A 16,387-nucleotide genomic window follows, 5' to 3' on the forward strand; every position below is an offset into this window, starting at 1 on the left:
TGTTTAAAACCTTTATAACTTAGACACAAGCATGTGGATTTATCGGACTTTCTGGTTCCTTGTTATGCTTGAGTTACGGTATCACTTACGGCATACTAAGCTTGGCTCCGGAGCAGGATTTATTTGTTTATTCAGTCAAATCATATGTATATGACATAAACATGCATTACAGCAACACTACATACACTTTAAGTTATACCTGTACATATAAAAGGGAGTATAGCATACTGTGGCAAATCTGCAAATCTAGACCATAGCTTGCCTTTAAAGCCAAGGCTAACTCATTAACTTTAGGAAACAGGACTGCTTATCCTAGCTTGGCCACTTAACTTTGCATCACACTAAACCAGGCCAAAAAGTCTTGCAAAGCAACCCAAAGAGCCTTCGAACATACAAAAGAAATTCAAATCAAACCTTGACACTTGTGATGTTTATAATAGGGAGGGAAATCATGATACGTTATCATAATGAAGGCAGAATTTCGAGTGGATCATAAACACTTGATATGTACTGCATAAAAGAACCCCACAATGCCAGCACTCTATATTCACGGTGCTACAGTGATTGCAGGTTAGTGAGCATTTATAGTGATTTTATAAGTGGAAATTGTGAAATATAAAGCCAAAATGAACCAGCCGCGTCCAAAATTCTGCTTGTGAAGAGAGAAACAATCAGGGAAGATTTGGAATATACAATTTTGTACCCAAGCACTTTTGTGGGCATATAACAGTTTCTTCATCACCCGAACATCGGCTCGCGACCCCTTCATGATTAAGGACTCCGGTTGCGTCCGAAATTAGTCTAAATAGTTACTATAAAAATATATTATTTTGATTTTCAGTAAGACCCGAGCACGTGATTTTATTTTTAACTAAAATCATATAATATCATGTGTTAATATAGGTATAGAATTGTATTGCACCCAGTTTCATAATTTAGAAGCAGTTTTCATACTTAAAATGGTTTTGGCGTAGCTCAAAATGCGGGCAGCGTTGTTACTGGTGGTTACCGTTCTGGTGGGGACCGTGGTGAGCGTGGACGTGTGGTGGGAGTCGGCCGTCGTCTACCAGATATACCCTCGCTCCTTCAAGGACAGCAACGGGGATGGGGTAGGAGACCTCAACGGTGAGTAATGAACAACGAACAACTAAAGACAGTATGTTAATAATGATTATATTAAAAATATAATAAAAAAAATAACGACTTTACGTTCACGGTTTGTACATATTTGTCGTCACATTTCTTTATTAAGTGTTTTAGAAAAAATACATAAAATAAACGACTTTAAAATTCAGGAGGTAATACTTCATAGTCTGACAGCGTTCACGCTGACCAAATAAAACATAAAATACCTATATTTTTGGGCAATGCTCATAACCGATTAATTGTTTTAAAAACATCTCCAACAGGGATTAAGGAAAAGCTCCCGTACTTGAAAGACTTAGGTGTCGATGCTATCTGGTTGTCACCTATATTTAAGTCGCCTATGCGTGACTTTGGCTACGACATCACTGACTACAAAGAAATATCCTCCGAATACGGCACGATGGCAGACTTCGATGCTCTTATGGCTGAAGCTAAGAGAATTGGTGAGTTTTAAGGACTTCATTGCTGACAATGCCTTTGCGGTATAAATTCCTTTAATGTCTGTGATAAAGAAGTGAGTCATTGAATGGAAATTTTTCGTGACGTCACTCCTTGCTACTATTTCTGCTACGTCACCCCTTAGGAACTCTTTATCTTAATCAATTTTGTATTAGAAATGAAGGACTAAATGAACTTATTCTTTTCATAACATTGGTTGAATCGATGCAAGAGTTTCAGAAAGACCTACGAGAAAAATTGATTAATTAAAATAAGATAAGTCATAAAGTTTCTATTTTATACGACTCCCGCACACAGGAATTTAATCACCAATATACAAATGATAAGAAATTAAGACACCCAGTCAGAACAAGCATTGTAGATCAGACAAATGCTTGTCCTTCGCGGAATCGAAACCACGACACGACGCGCACAGTGGTTTTGACGTGGTGACCTCAACCACTCGGTGCAGTCAAAGTTGTAGTTACCATAAATACTTTTTTACTGACCATTGTTTCCCAGGTATCCGTGTGATATTGGACTACGTGCCGAACCACACGAGTCCGGAGAGCGACTGGTTCCAGAGGTCAGCGCTGTCGGAGAGTAAATACAAGGATTACTATATCTGGGCGAATGGGACTGTAGACTCCACAGGCGCCAGGTCACCACCAAATAATTGGGTAAACTGCTTAATAATATACATAGTTATAATCTGACATATACTACCGGCCTGTATAACTGGGCACAGGCCATCTATTTTTGTTTGTTTGTATGTGTCTTTGTTTGTCGTTCCGATTGGATTTTTGTAACTCAATTTTGAGGTACTTCCCAACAAGCTAGCTGGCTGAAATTATCAGAGTAGCTTCAAACCTGATGAGAATGCAATTTAGAACTATAAAAACGGATGTACCGATTTTAATAAAAAAAATAATTTAGTGACATTTAAAACGTGGGTATATAGTTTTTTTTTTATTTATAATAATAAAAAATAAACGAATGAAAAAGGAATGATTTTTTTCTGCAATGTGGCAAAGCATCGTTTGCTGGGACGGCTAGTCATTATACATTATACAAAATTCACGGCTCGACCGATTTTAATGAAATTTTGTGTACAAATTCGGTAGCTCGGAGAATCGGGCATCTATTTCTCATAGCAAAACAGCGTTTGTTTTAACAGCTAGTAAACTTTAGATATGAAACTTACAAAATAATTTCCAGGTCAGTGTTTTCCGTAAGAGTGCGTGGGAGTGGCATCCAACCAGATTGCAGTACTACTTGCACCAGTTCGCGATAGGCCAGCCCGACCTCAACTACCGAAACGCTGATGTGCGACAGGAAATGAAGGTAAACCACTCACTATCACAGACAAAGAAATTGTCCGATCGTGAATGTTCATTCTAAAAGTTAGGGCTGAACAGTTGGTCGAGTGGTTAGTAGCATTGACTGCTTTAACTGAGGTCGTGGGTTCGATTCCCACCCAGTACAAGTGTTTGTGTGACGAGCACGATAATTTGTTCTGTGTCTGGCTGCAATTTTTCTATATTATATATGTATTTTGAAGTATGTTTATCAGTCGTCTTGTATTCGTAACTCAAGCTTTGGTTTAAGACTAGATGGCCTTGTGTGAAAGTTGTGGAATATTATTTTTATATTATAATTCTAGGATGTGCTTCATTTCTGGCTGAAAAAAGGAGTGTCTGGGTTCCGTATGGACGCTGTCAACTTCATTTACGAAGTAGATCCGGCCAAGTTCGGCGGAAAATACCCTAACGAAGCACCTATTGGTAAGTGATTTTATCACTAGTCACTAAGCATTGCTGACGGCTCTGATGGAACGCAACATAAATGTTATTTACATCAAGCGTTTGAAGTTTCATCTGAATCGGTCCAGCGGTTTTTCCATGAAAGCATGACAGACAGGCACTCACTTTAGTATTTACCTATATCTCTAACTAGCTGTTGCCCGCGACTTCGCCCGCGTGGTTAGAAGATATAAGTTATGATTTATATCTACCCTGTTTTTTCCCACATTTTCCATTGTATCTCCGCTCCTATTAGTCTCAGCGTGATGGTTTAAAGCCTAAAACCTTCCTCGATGAATGATCTATTGACACAAAAAGATTTTTTCAATTTGAACCAGTAGTTCCTGAGATTAGCGCAAAAAAACTCTTTAGCTGTATATATTAAGTGAAGAACTAAATACTCGTAAGTAGTAGGTAGTCAAAGCAAGTAAATACAAGCTTTTAAGTTAATCTTAACACAACAATTTCAAGTTATCGCTTTTAATTCTAGGCTCAGTAGCGACCGACGAATACGATTCCGTAAACCACACATACACTAAAGACTTAGACGAGACTTACAACGTGATATTCGATTGGAGAGCTCTTCTCGACGAGTACACGACACAGCACAACGAGAACAAACTAATGGTGACCGAGGCCTACACCAGCCTGCCGATGATGATGCGTTACTATGGCAACGCGACGCGCACCGGCTCCGTACCATTCAACTTTGTTTACTTGGAGAGTATCAACAGCACTTCTGACGCCAATGGACTGAAGAGCGCGATCGATGCTTGGATGACTAATATGCCAGCTGGGAAGGTGGCTAACTGGGTGGTAAGTTGGTGGTACTTTGATATGATGATACACTATTATTTTATGCTATGAGTGTTGTTTTAACTTATTATTAAAAAAAAATTGGAAATTAGATTCTTGTGACCCTGGATCTTTGCGATATTGATAAGATTGAATATTTTCTTTAAGTGTGAATATCATAGTTGCAGCTTATAAAAATTTAAGTTCGTTTTTGACAGAATGGAAACCACGATCAGAAGCGTATGGCCACGAGATACGGCGAAAAGAGAGTCGACGCCATGAATATGCTGGCGCTCATCCTGCCTGGACTCTCGTTCACATACCAGGTACCTAGGCTTTATTCTGATTAATTTTACTAGAATTAAAAAATCCCTACAAAAATACGTTAAATTTAAATACCCTAATACTAATAACAGTGCCATGGTGGAAACAAACCATATTCCGGTTTTTACAGTTCTGACTAATTGAAATCTAATATGCCGGAAACCATCCGTCTTACGATTGGGACTAACGAGCCTAATAGAAAACATCTCTCCCCTCCCCCCTTACCTGCGTACTCAGGTAAAAAGTCCTAAAGCTCCGACACCACCGTCATTGTAGGAGCTTTAGGACTCCATAGAACTAGAATAGAACATATCCGTATATGTTGACAGGGAGAAGAGTTAGGCATGACAGACGACATGATCCCGTGGGCGTCGACGCTGGACCCGCAGGCGTGCAACACGGAGGACCCGCTGCAGTACTGGCGCGTGTCGCGCGACCCCGCGCGCTCGCCCTTCCACTGGGACGACTCTGTTTTCGCCGGCTTCAGCAACGGCAGCAGCACCTGGCTGCCCGTCGCCAGCAACTACAGGACGGTTAATGTGGCCGTCCAGAGAGCCATGTACAAGAGCCACTATAATGTAAGCTATTCCATCGATAATCTACCCTTTTTTCGCATTAGCTTGATGGTATGACTAGATTTGAAGGCACCTTGATGCGGGTCGCAAATGACAGTAGAGATTACACATACAGTAGAGAGATTCTATGTCGACCGTCTATCTATATCTGACGCCGGCAGGGTCGGCTTTCAAAGTATAATTATGTCGTGATTAACAACGTTTAAAAAGTTACAGTTTTTTCAACAGAATAATTAATGTTTGTTCCAGTTCTACAAAGATATGGTCGCCTTGAAGCATGGGCCTGCTCTCAAATCCGGGAAGTTGGAAACACATGTGCTTGGAAGCAATGTATTTATAGTTACCAGGTACTGATTTATTTACTCTCTTACAAAAAAAAAATGAAATTGCTCCGTCATTAAAATTTCCATAGGAATAATATGACCAAAACATTATAAACCGTGATTTTTTAGTCGTCTTACAAAAGCAGCCCAGTTCATGAATCCAATGACTAGAACAAGTTCATGATAAAAAATTGGTATTTATGAGATTTGAATAAATTTAAAATGCTATTTCTATTCAATATTATGATGCAATTCGTAGTTTTTCAGAAACACAGCTCTGTTGCGAGCGCGGTCCGAGCCTTGTAACAATGGTGAGGGGCGCGGGCGGCGGCGTTTTTATCATTTTTAAGAGTATTTTCGGATTTCTCTTGTTTAATTTTTCTTCGTAATTATAATTCGTAATAAATAATCGCGCCTAGGGGTATTTTACGTCGGATACATGAACTGGGCTCCTTTTGTAAGACGACTAAAAAATCACCGTGTATATTAATACACAGAGAAGGACTGCCCTAGTAGACCGGAGACCAGACTTCAACAAGACTCGTTATAATTTAATATTCTTGTTTCAGACTGACTTCTAACCAAAAAGAAGGCATCATAGGTATAATCAACTTGTCAGGTCTCTCGTACCAAGTGGACATCACGCAAATGTCTGGGGTCACAAAAGAGCTCACCGTTGTCGCTTCTGGAGTCGACTGCATTGTTTCTAAAGGGTAAGATAGGAGATTTCGATTTTTTTTATTCATGGGAATATTGTTAATTTATTTTTTTCTTATACAACACACGATAAGGAATGAAGACTGGGTATAAGAAGTAAAAACCTTTTAAGAGTAAAGATATTAGATTTGCCTTCATTTGACCAATCAAAATAGACAGAAATAACTGTTTTAGGGTTAAGGCTATAACGTAACGACTGCGATTAAATGACGTTGTCGTGAGTTCCATTCACCGTTATTTGATCAATTTATGTTTGCGGGAAAAAGAGAAATAATTATCCATTGCCTTCCTGACGGAAATCTTTTCTTATCTATGTGCATGTATTTCTACTACTGTAATTTATTTAATTTTTTACAGGGACAAAACAGCAAAGAGTGATATTAGATTGTCAGGGTACTGTGCGATGGTGCTGCAGAACGCTGGCCAGAGGCTGATCTACAGTTTCACAGTGTACTTCGCAATTTACTTCTTATACGTAAACCTAGCATAAATGTTGAGGAAGAATATAAATAATATTTAATTGTAATATTTGTAATTTGTTGTAGTTGGTTGTCCATTTGCTTGCAAAGTAATTTCATTATAAGAGTGTCATAATCTTAGTAGATGTTATCAAAAAAGTACTTTTATTCCATTGTTTTCAAGAATCATTTATAGCACTTGTATTTTTTTTAATTAGTTTGTTAACTGTGAAGAAAGAAGGAAACAGTCAACAGTGTAAAAAGTTGTGATACTTATTTATTGTTAGATAAAAAACCATGCCTATTTTTATTAATTAAATAAAAATATCTACATAAAAATTATTTGTTTATAAAACCTCTTTTCTTTGAACCTAATCCTTTCCTTTTTGGGTGAAATGGTGAAATACCCAGGGACTTCTTGTGCCTAACTTGTGTGTGAGTCATAGGATGTCTCACACATGGCTTCCTTACAAACACTAGGATGAATGGTGAAACAAAAACTAAGAAATGCAATCAATTTAATTAAGAAGTGATTTAACAAAATTTATATCCACATGCTTACTTTACTATTTACATTAAAATAACATATTAAAAATCCATAGCCCCTTCTAAGAAGCACAAACAGTCAACTTTGTTGATGATCAGATCCAAGTCTTTCTTAGCTATTATTTTTCTTTTATTACTTGATGTGTAGGCGTAGGTTTCCTTTGCTATTGTTTCTAAGAATAATTCCTGCAAAGGAAATCTGTATTAGCATTTATTTATTTTTTTTATGTGGCAAAAAATATTTGTGAAAAGGAGTTATTCTTTTTTTAGGTGTATTTTTTTACGATCATCACAAAAAAATGTTACCATCACTTAGTGTACAATGATACTGTAGCCAGGTGGGGCGATTATATTCATAAGGCAGTAGACAGGGATGGGAGAAGGCTCAAGATCCAGCTTAGTGGCATGCAATGGGAGAGGCCTATGCCTAGCAGTGAACTGTCATGATGATGAAGTAAGGTTTGTGGCCACCATACTTGGGGTTAGTAGATCCGACAACATTTTAAAATAACCAGCCTCCTATAAACCAGTAAGTAGACCAACTTAACTATGTGGTATATATAGTAGTATAAGAAAACCACAGTTAGTTTAAACAAAGTTTATGGCTCTTGCAGAAGGGCCAAATAAAGGAAATATCTACTAATCAACAGTCTGCATACATTTTTGATGTAACTGTCTTACCAACAGGTTTATATTGATTTAAAGACAATAATGTAGTTATTAGACATGGCCGCTTAATAACCGGTGCATCAATGCAATGTAATTCTTTTCTGCAAAAAAAATCGTAGAACACTCACCGTTGCTTTGGTAACCAAGAAAACGGCATCTCCAGACACGACGCTCACGTCAGGATCCATCTTCATGATATTCTTGATCCTTGCTATTGGCAGCCGCGTGGAGCGCACCACCTCGCTCTTACTCTGCGGCTGCGGCTTCTTCTCGTCAACGGCCGGCTCTTCAGAATTCAACACCTCAGAATCAGTGATAGTGTTCAAAATATCTGAGTCAGTTTCCGTAATTTCTGTTAACTGGTGGTCCGCCTCAAGGTAGTGGTCTGTATCGTCGATTATGTCTGATATGTCTACGTCGTCGTAATGCTCATCGTCTGCCATATTTGTGTAAATTTATTATTTTTTCTTTTTATAATAGAAGCTCTTAAATAAAGTATTGAGTATTTGGCGGGCTGTTTATTTTTATTTCGCAATTTTGACATTGACAGTTGTCGGTGACAGTTTTTGTGAGTTCAGAAATTGTGAAAAGATGTATTAGAAAATATTTCAATAAAATTCTCAAACATTTTACCACGCTTTTAATAGTACAGTACTCAAAATCAATTGTAAAAAAAACAGTGGGAGTCGTTTAAAAAAAAAACATATTTCATGGCTTAAAATCTCTGAAACTAAGAGAACGCATTTATACGTATGTTTGTTTTGTTGGTCTCGATATTTCTGATAAACATCAAGATTTTAAACCTACCTTTTGACTATAAACTATAACTGGGTTTTATAAACTTATTTAGCTTATTCTCTTGATCAATCAACTCGGCCCATTGTCAGTGCCGTATTATCCATAAGGCACTTTAGGCCAGTACCTAGGGGCCCACTATGACCAGGGGGCCCCAGGGGCCTACCACTTGAACTACAGCACTACAGCACTAACTTGAACCAAAGGGGCCCCCAGTCCCTTGTTGCCTCGGGGCCCCTGGGCCCCTAGATCCGGCCCTGCCCATTGTCGCCAAAGACTTCCGTGAAGTGTGCACTACAACTGTCTACAACACCCGGTGCTCCGACTTCCGCATCCAGCAGGTATACTTTTTCTGAGTTCCGACAACTGACAAGTAGTCAGAAGCTTGAAAGGCTGACCACAGTCTAAAAAAGGGGCATCGTGTTGCCTAGGTAACTGGGTTAAGGAGGTCAGATAGGCAGCCGCTCCTTGTAAAACACTGGTACTTAACTAAAACCGGTTAGACGGGAAGCCGACTCCAACATAGTTGGGAAAAGGCTAGGCCGATGATGAATGTAGACGATGACGTTCCATCCGAGTCCAAAAAAGGAGGATCTTATGACTTCCTCTGTTCAACCTCTGTTCAGTAACATTATGCCGATTTTTTTGAATCACATTTACACCAAAACTCACTCTTAACTTTATTACACAATCGCTGCCTTAATGTAAAACAAATGTAACGGAAGTCGACGATCCACATAATATTTTTACAGCAATGGAAACAAACGAAAAGACAAGTATAGTGTTCAGCCAAATATTTTGATCTGATTCACAAAATATTTGCATTAGCGCTTTATAAGGAACTGTCGCAGACGCACGCGATTACTCGTAGTACTGCCAGTTGTATAAGCATAAGTACGCTGGGTATAAAGTAATTGGGAACAAGATTCGTGAGTGCATTACGCTGAATAATCTCGATCCGAAAGCGCGTTTGGTGTTTTTTTTCGTTTAATATGGTCACAGTAATTTTGAGCCAAAAGAACAGTTAGATTGCATATTTGTTGTGCTCTGAATTCGACTACATACTTTTATGTAGCAGGTAATTGATGGAAATTATGAAACACTGCAAAATTTACTTACAATTTTTTGGATCCTGAAACTCCTTAAGATATTCAGACGATGTCAGTCCTTTTTTATAGAAAGCTATGAGAAAATTTTGTCTCGGTACGTAATTTTCTTCACTACGTTGTGTTATAATAAACATGTACTGTTTTATGTCACAGCCGGTAAACTCAGTTTAATTCAAAATGCGGGCAGCGTTGTTACTGGTGGTTGCCGTTCTGGTGGGGACCGTGGTGAGCGTGGACGTGTGGTGGGAGTCGGCCGTCGTCTACCAGATATACCCGCGCTCCTTCAAGGACAGCAACGGGGATGGGATCGGAGATCTTAACGGTGAGTAAGCTTCGATCTTCCACAGTTATTCCTGTCAACTGTAGGCTCAATGACCGCCAAAATACTCGAATACCATTTCATAAGAAGTTGAGTAACTTTACTCGTATCATCGTGGGTCTGATCTTATCCGTATAATATGTTTGTGTCGACATCGGTCTGTATGCTTCAAATGTTTATAAAACAGGCATTTGTCACTGCTCCAATGTTACGGAACCTGTCTTTACCAGTCCCAAACAAATGAGACTCTCGTGCCATAAACGTATCGTGCCTTAATTTAAACAGAATCTAAGGATTCCTGAGGGTTTCTAAATTACATTAAACAGAGATGATAGAACTTTTGTTGAAATCACAAGCATTTTGTCTGCTCATGAAATATACGTAACGCGTCGATCAGCCTTTGAGATTTACATGGTGTCTTTTGCTACTCGGAGACTCATTAAGCAGTGTTCTCTTGCAATCTGCAGTCTTGCAGACTGAATAAGCAAAATGTTGCCGACTGGAAGTATCTGGGTATAAATAAACACCAATGCAATAGAACCAGCTAAGTATTACTGTACCAACTGGGACACGAATCCTTGAATTTAATGAAATTGAAACTGAAATACAATTTACAACGTGATTGCATATTGTGACATTAACAGTCGTTATCAGTTGTTTGTTTCTGTAAGGTGATGGAGAGGTAAGGGCCGGTTACATTATTATGAATATCTGTACCGCCATCTCTGAAGGTGAGACTTATGATTTCTGGAACCGTGTCCATTGTAATATACGACAGAACAGCGGTATCTCTTGTGCGAAACTGTCACGGTTTTACATCAGAAGGTGGTGACAGAATGAGGTATATTTCTCACTTGTTTACCGTCTTTGTCTGATTTTTAATATCTATAACACTCTATTTTCTTCGTTGTCGAAGAAGTATGCCGTAAGTATTACGATTCCAACTGCAATTTAATTACTGGCTTAATTGAATAACTGATTTTGCCAAAACTGCCAAGATTGTTAGCAGACTTCATCGTTATTTTTGCGAATACTTTGAAATGTTTCCATTTTAAAGGCTACTTTGTAGGATCCAAAAGAATATGTTTATTTTTGCCAGGTATAACGCAGAAGCTGGCGTATCTTAAAGAGACGGGTGTGGATGCGATATGGCTGTCTCCGATCTTCCTCTCCCCGATGTATGACTTCGGCTACGACATCACTGACTACAGGAAGATAGCCCCGGAGTACGGGACCATGGACGACTTCGATGCCCTCATGTCTAAAGCCAAACAATTAGGTAATTCATTTGTCACAGTTTCATATAATTATTACAAAATTGACGTGGTGAGTATGCAAACCTCTGTATATAGTTAAGATTCTTGGTTTCGTCGTTTTTTATAAATCAATTATTTTTGTATCTCTGTTTACTAATTATGACAGATGAGACATTCTGCCTGGTCTATCCTATAATTGCTATATATTATAAGAAACAATTGTATTCTGCCTAAACTGGCGATAGGATTCAAGCAAGCAGAATTCTATTACACAGTGGTTAAACAAATTGCAAATACGCGACTTGAGACCAAGATAAACAAACAGCGATTACAGTTGACGATAAAATTGTCACAACATAATGCCTTCCGGTGTTGGCCGAGAAGCTAAACAATAGAAAAACGAACCTTTTATAATAAGTACTTAACTACATAACAATGTTATCACATATAAACTAGTCATCTTCATGAAAAGTCAAGGACAAATTGATACCAAAGTTATCTAGGATAGACCGTTTTGTATGATGATAGGAGGATCTTGTCTATTTTAGTAATAATGGCTCTCATTAGTAAATGTTTTTGATAACGCTGACTTGAATGATGCCTTCTTTTGTTTTACATTTTGCTTGAGGTCGTCTTTTATTTCCTATCCTTCTCACAGACTGATATCATTAATTATGATTACCATATACTAAATCATATCTAATAATAGAAATAGTTTTAAAATTATATGTTTGGTGTGTTCAGGAATTCGTGTGATCCTGGACTACGTGCCGAACCACACGAGTAATGAGAGCGAGTGGTTCGTGAAGTCTGCCCAGAAGGACCCCAACTACAGCGACTACTATATCTGGGCTGATGGGAAAACAGACCCCGAGGATCCAAGGAAACTGTTACCGCCTAGTAACTGGGTAAGTTCCGAAAGCCAGTAAAAGTAGTAGTAAAATTTTCTCAAAGTTACGTACGTATTAACTTTTAAAAGTTACATTAATTTTATACTCATATGGCTAAGTATCAAACGCACTGGTTAAGCTACGGTGATACGGTCGGATCATGGATGGGTGATCATCTATGTCATAGAGAGTTCCTATGTGTTTCGGAAGGAATCTTAAATTAATTGGTCTGTAATTTATAAATACATCTTTGAAATTCGTCACTGGTAGTTAGAAGCTAGAAATTCTGACAACCTGTAGACAACCTTAGTAAGCTCCTTAGCTTAACCTGAAGTTGTAATGGTTTGACGGATTAAAGTTATTATTTGGCCATACAGTGTTTGCAGATATGAATTTTAAGATAAATTGTGATTTGTGGGACAGAAGCTAAACACACCATCACCTGTAATACAAACTATTCTTCGTCATTTCAATGAAGAACATAATTTGTAGGTTAGCGTTTTTCGTAAGAGCGCGTGGGAGTACAGCCCTGTCCGGAAGCAGTACTACCTGCACCAGTTTGTGATTGGCCAGCCAGACCTCAACTACCGCTGCGATAAATTACGCGAAGAGATGAAGGTATACCTACATTAAACAGATACAGTACTACAGATACAATACTAATGTAACTATGTATTATTGACTCCAATAGTCACATACCTAAATGTTGTCAGCTTTTTTCTTTTCTCATCTTTAACTCTCTCTTAACATCGTCTCCGGGCTCAAAGAGATGAAGCGAGAAGACTCTTCTCTCGACATTATATATTAATACGCAAAAACCCATCGACTAAAAATATGTTCCACGTATTTCAGGAGGTGCTTCGCTTCTGGCTGGAAAAAGGAGTTTCTGGTTTCCGTGTGGATGCTGTAAACTTGATGTATGAAGTAGACCCCGCTAAGTTCGGTGAAGTATACCCGGATGAACCGGTCTCAGGTAAGGAGGATATGGCCGAAATTTGGATGCCCTAAAACAATGATGAATAGACTTTTAAAAAACTCGCTGCTACTTTACAGGTACTGCCGGCACGACTCCAGACGACTACGATTATCTCAACCACATCTATACGCGAGACCAAAACGAGACTTATGACGTCATTTACGAATGGAGGGCTCTCCTCGACGAGTACAATGACAAACACAACGAATCAAAGATCATGATGACCGAAGGTTACACGACGCTACCAAACATGATGCGTTACTATGGCAACAAGAGTATCAACGGATCTATCCCATTGAACTTTGCGTATCTTGAAGAGTTGAAGAATACTTCGACAGCGAGAGATATTAAGATGGTGGTTGATAAATGGATGACGTTTATGCCAACTGGAAAGATCGCTAACTGGGTGGTAGGTTGGGATTTATTTATAGGTGAATTTGGGTACTTACTGTCTTTCTTTGGTATTGGTCAAATTCGTCCGAAACTTATACCTTTTTAATATTTTTTAATAGAAGTTTACTTACAAAAAAAGACTGCAACCGCACTAACGAGTTATATCTTTTCTTCGTGTGGGGTCTCACTGCAATTGTGGATCACACAAATGCTTGTGCTACGCGGGGAATGAACCTGGGAGACGAGTCTAGCGCAATAAGTTTGACGTGACAACCTCAACAACTCGGCAATTGCAGTTGACTGTTTTTATTAATGTGTCACATTTGGTAATTTCATTCTAAAACGGTTCAAAAACGTTGTAATACTTTACGTCTTGAAGCGAAACCATTATCATCTGCTTTAAATACTTGCTTAGATATGTGCTAAATGTTGTCAGAACGGAAACCACGATAAGAGTCGTCTGGCATCCCGGTACGGAATCAACAGGATAGACGCCATGAACATGTTAGCCATGATACTCCCCGGAGTGACCATAACATACCAGGTGAGCAATTCAATATATTGCCTATCGCTATCTCGATAGTTATCTTGAATTCTATTTAACAAGCCTTTTTATTTCACTAATTTGAATCTTTGCCATGACTAGGGTATTTAAATACGTTGGTGTAGAATTGTTTGAAATGTCTCTGGCATCATCTTTCAGATAAAAAAAGAAAACAAAAATAATTTTCATCAGTCCAAATCAGTTCCTGTACTTAAAACTACATCACACTTTAGGGTGAAGAAATCGGCATGACCGACGGGTACGTGAGCTGGAGGGACACTAAGGACCCGCAGGCATGCAACACGGACGACCCCATGAACTATTGGCGCGTGTCCCGCGACCCCGCGCGCACCCCCTACCACTGGGACAGCACCGCGCTCGCCGGCTTCACCAGCGGCAACACCACCTGGCTGCCCGTCGCCGACAACTATCACACTGTTAATCTAGCTGCTCAGGTGGCTGCGCCCAAGAGTCATTATAAGGTCAGAATCTTTATGTCTTGTACAAGGTTTTTTCTATAAAACACGACTACGGATTTTTGTCACCCACTCAAAGACACCCAGATTCGAAGCAACCATCCGTAGATCACATGATTGTCTTTCTATCCGAACGGAAGCTAATGATTTACTTAGATTAGGTAGTGATTTTATGCATTTGAAGGATTGCAACGCATTGCCACAGACACAAAAACACGGATGACGACGGTTCAGGTTTAGTCAATAAAAAGGTAAATAGCCATTTCCTCCCCCGAGGGAGTGGGTGTCCATGAGGGTTCCCCCAACATAATAAAAAAAAATAGTCATTGTATGTTTAGTTAGTCATGTTAGATGCAAATTGCTGTAATCGTAATCTCTAACTGCCTTTATTTGTTATGCTTCCAGTTCTACAAGGACATGGTTGCGTTGAAACGTCTGCCCGCGGTGCGCGCCGGTGACCTGGACCTGCGAGCTCTGTGCGACTCCGTCTTGGTTATTACTAGGTAATTTCTGTTACAATTATTCTACAATTAAAAAAGATTTTCAGGAAGAACAGGCTTTTCCCGAAGATTGTGGGCTGCAGGACGGGGAGGTAGACAAAATACAGCCTATAAAATTCTGTGGGTGCTTATCGTCAACGGCGCCCTGCCGCCGCTGAAATATCTGAGGTGTCTTTTGGGCGCACACTTTGATATTTATGTTCAACAATGTTAAAGGAGACAGTCTGCGTGATAAAAAATGTGTTGGGGCCACCTCTATTTACAATGGAAGCATTCTAATTTCTTCACTATAGTACTTCTATGAAGGGGTGCCACGACCACCATCTTTAAAAGACTATTGCTTTGGTGGAAGAAAGACGCCTGTCTCCGTATTACCCTAAGAGTTGTTGGTAGATCTCAGATCTATGTAGCATATTGTTACATATTGTTTCCTCTCGCCAGGCTGCTGCCTGGTCAGTCCGCGGTACTGGGCATCATGAACCTGTCCGGCGGCGAGATAACTGTAAACCTCAGCTCACTGCGACTCATCCCACAACAGCTCACCGTCGAAGCTTCAGGCGTCAACTGCTCGCTTGATAAAGGGTAACGATTGGAGACTCATGGAGTTTAAACTAAAAAACTTTGTTAGGTTAAGGAAAAAACCGGGGACTGACAGTTTTTTTAAATTAGATTATACCAATTTAAAAAGTTTTTGCTATGTCGCTTCGAAATTCATCAAAAAATTAGAGACATGTAGCTTTGTATAGGTAGTGTAGAATTTTCAATTAGTAGGAAATACCTGGAAAAAAAACATATTCCGTATTTGGGGGAAAATCCAAGTCCCCTTATATATTGGTGCGGTTTTGAAGTTTTGAAATTCCACCAAACTATGTCTGCTATAAATCAAAATAGAAACAAAAGACGTGTCTATATTGTTTCACTATAATTAAATTACCTAATTGACATATTTTTCTCTTTCAGAGCTCAAGTTCAGAAGCACAGCATCCAAATGCCAGCTCACTGCGCTCTGGCCCTGAAGTCCTCACAAATTTGCTGCTAATCATCATCAGTCGCCATAATCAGCTTTTAATCATCCCATTTGAACAGTTCCCAGTATTCAAATGACCTATATCTACATTTTTTATTGCCTTTTATTACCTTTGTTTACCAAGCATATACTTCTGGTAAAGTAAAGTTGTATATAAATAAATATATGTAAATAATATTGATGCTTTTATGTGGCACCGCCTTATTCATTAATCAAGGTGTTAGCTACCTCCAATCCGAAATTCTATCGAAAATGGTTTAATTGTTTGAGCGTGAAGGAGTTACTAATATACCAATATAACGTAAAACC

General features: G+C 39.0%; 3 protein-coding genes across 3 annotated transcripts; 2 read left to right on the top strand and 1 right to left on the bottom strand.

Annotated features, from left to right (window-relative positions):
- The first annotated feature begins 34 nt into the window (after positions 1-34).
- On the top strand, positions 35-7,010 carry LOC113502337 (maltase A3-like). The gene is made up of 11 exons (XM_026883875.1): positions 35-1,125; positions 1,410-1,589; positions 2,107-2,264; positions 2,803-2,928; positions 3,248-3,368; positions 3,877-4,202; positions 4,400-4,507; positions 4,835-5,083; positions 5,330-5,427; positions 5,973-6,116; positions 6,478-7,010. Exons 1-11 carry the CDS (start codon positions 981-983, stop codon positions 6,608-6,610), a joined length of 1,788 nt encoding a protein of 595 aa, XP_026739676.1. The 5' UTR covers positions 35-980; the 3' UTR covers positions 6,611-7,010.
- Positions 7,011-7,094: 84 nt separating this feature from the next.
- On the bottom strand, positions 7,095-9,059 carry LOC113502339 (DNA polymerase epsilon subunit 4). Its single transcript, XM_026883878.1, has 2 exons — positions 7,922-9,059; positions 7,095-7,310 (listed from the first exon to the last, which is right to left on the bottom strand). Exons 1-2 carry the CDS (start codon positions 8,234-8,236, stop codon positions 7,167-7,169), a joined length of 459 nt encoding a protein of 152 aa, XP_026739679.1. The 5' UTR covers positions 8,237-9,059; the 3' UTR covers positions 7,095-7,166.
- Positions 9,060-9,446: 387 nt separating this feature from the next.
- On the top strand, positions 9,447-16,255 carry LOC113502340 (maltase A1-like). Its single transcript, XM_026883879.1, has 12 exons — positions 9,447-9,666; positions 9,851-10,019; positions 11,116-11,295; positions 12,017-12,180; positions 12,655-12,780; positions 13,015-13,135; positions 13,216-13,547; positions 13,968-14,075; positions 14,309-14,557; positions 14,957-15,054; positions 15,493-15,633; positions 16,012-16,255. Exons 2-12 carry the CDS (start codon positions 9,875-9,877, stop codon positions 16,088-16,090), a joined length of 1,743 nt encoding a protein of 580 aa, XP_026739680.1. The 5' UTR covers positions 9,447-9,666; positions 9,851-9,874; the 3' UTR covers positions 16,091-16,255.
- The last annotated feature ends 132 nt before the right edge of the window (positions 16,256-16,387 follow it).

This window comes from Trichoplusia ni, chromosome 17 (assembly GCF_003590095.1).
Source record: "Trichoplusia ni isolate ovarian cell line Hi5 chromosome 17, tn1, whole genome shotgun sequence".
NCBI lineage: Eukaryota > Metazoa > Arthropoda > Insecta > Lepidoptera > Noctuidae > Trichoplusia > Trichoplusia ni.

Excerpts from the sequence above, each read along its gene's own strand:
- LOC113502337 (XM_026883875.1), top strand. The coding sequence starts at position 981 with ATGCGGGCAGCGTTGTTACTGGTGGTTACCGTTCTGGTGGGGACCGTG. Across the intron at positions 4,203-4,399 it reads GGAAGGTGGCTAACTGGGTG|AATGGAAACCACGATCAGAA; the intron begins GTAAGTTGGTGG and ends CGTTTTTGACAG. Across the intron at positions 5,084-5,329 it reads TGTACAAGAGCCACTATAAT|TTCTACAAAGATATGGTCGC; the intron begins GTAAGCTATTCC and ends TGTTTGTTCCAG.
- LOC113502339 (XM_026883878.1), bottom strand. The coding sequence starts at position 8,236 with ATGGCAGACGATGAGCATTACGACGACGTAGACATATCAGACATAATC. Across the intron at positions 7,311-7,921 it reads TCTTGGTTACCAAAGCAACG|GAATTATTCTTAGAAACAAT; the intron begins GTGAGTGTTCTA and ends TTTCCTTTGCAG.
- LOC113502340 (XM_026883879.1), top strand. The coding sequence starts at position 9,875 with ATGCGGGCAGCGTTGTTACTGGTGGTTGCCGTTCTGGTGGGGACCGTG. Across the intron at positions 13,548-13,967 it reads GAAAGATCGCTAACTGGGTG|AACGGAAACCACGATAAGAG; the intron begins GTAGGTTGGGAT and ends AAATGTTGTCAG. Across the intron at positions 15,055-15,492 it reads TCCGTCTTGGTTATTACTAG|GCTGCTGCCTGGTCAGTCCG; the intron begins GTAATTTCTGTT and ends TCCTCTCGCCAG.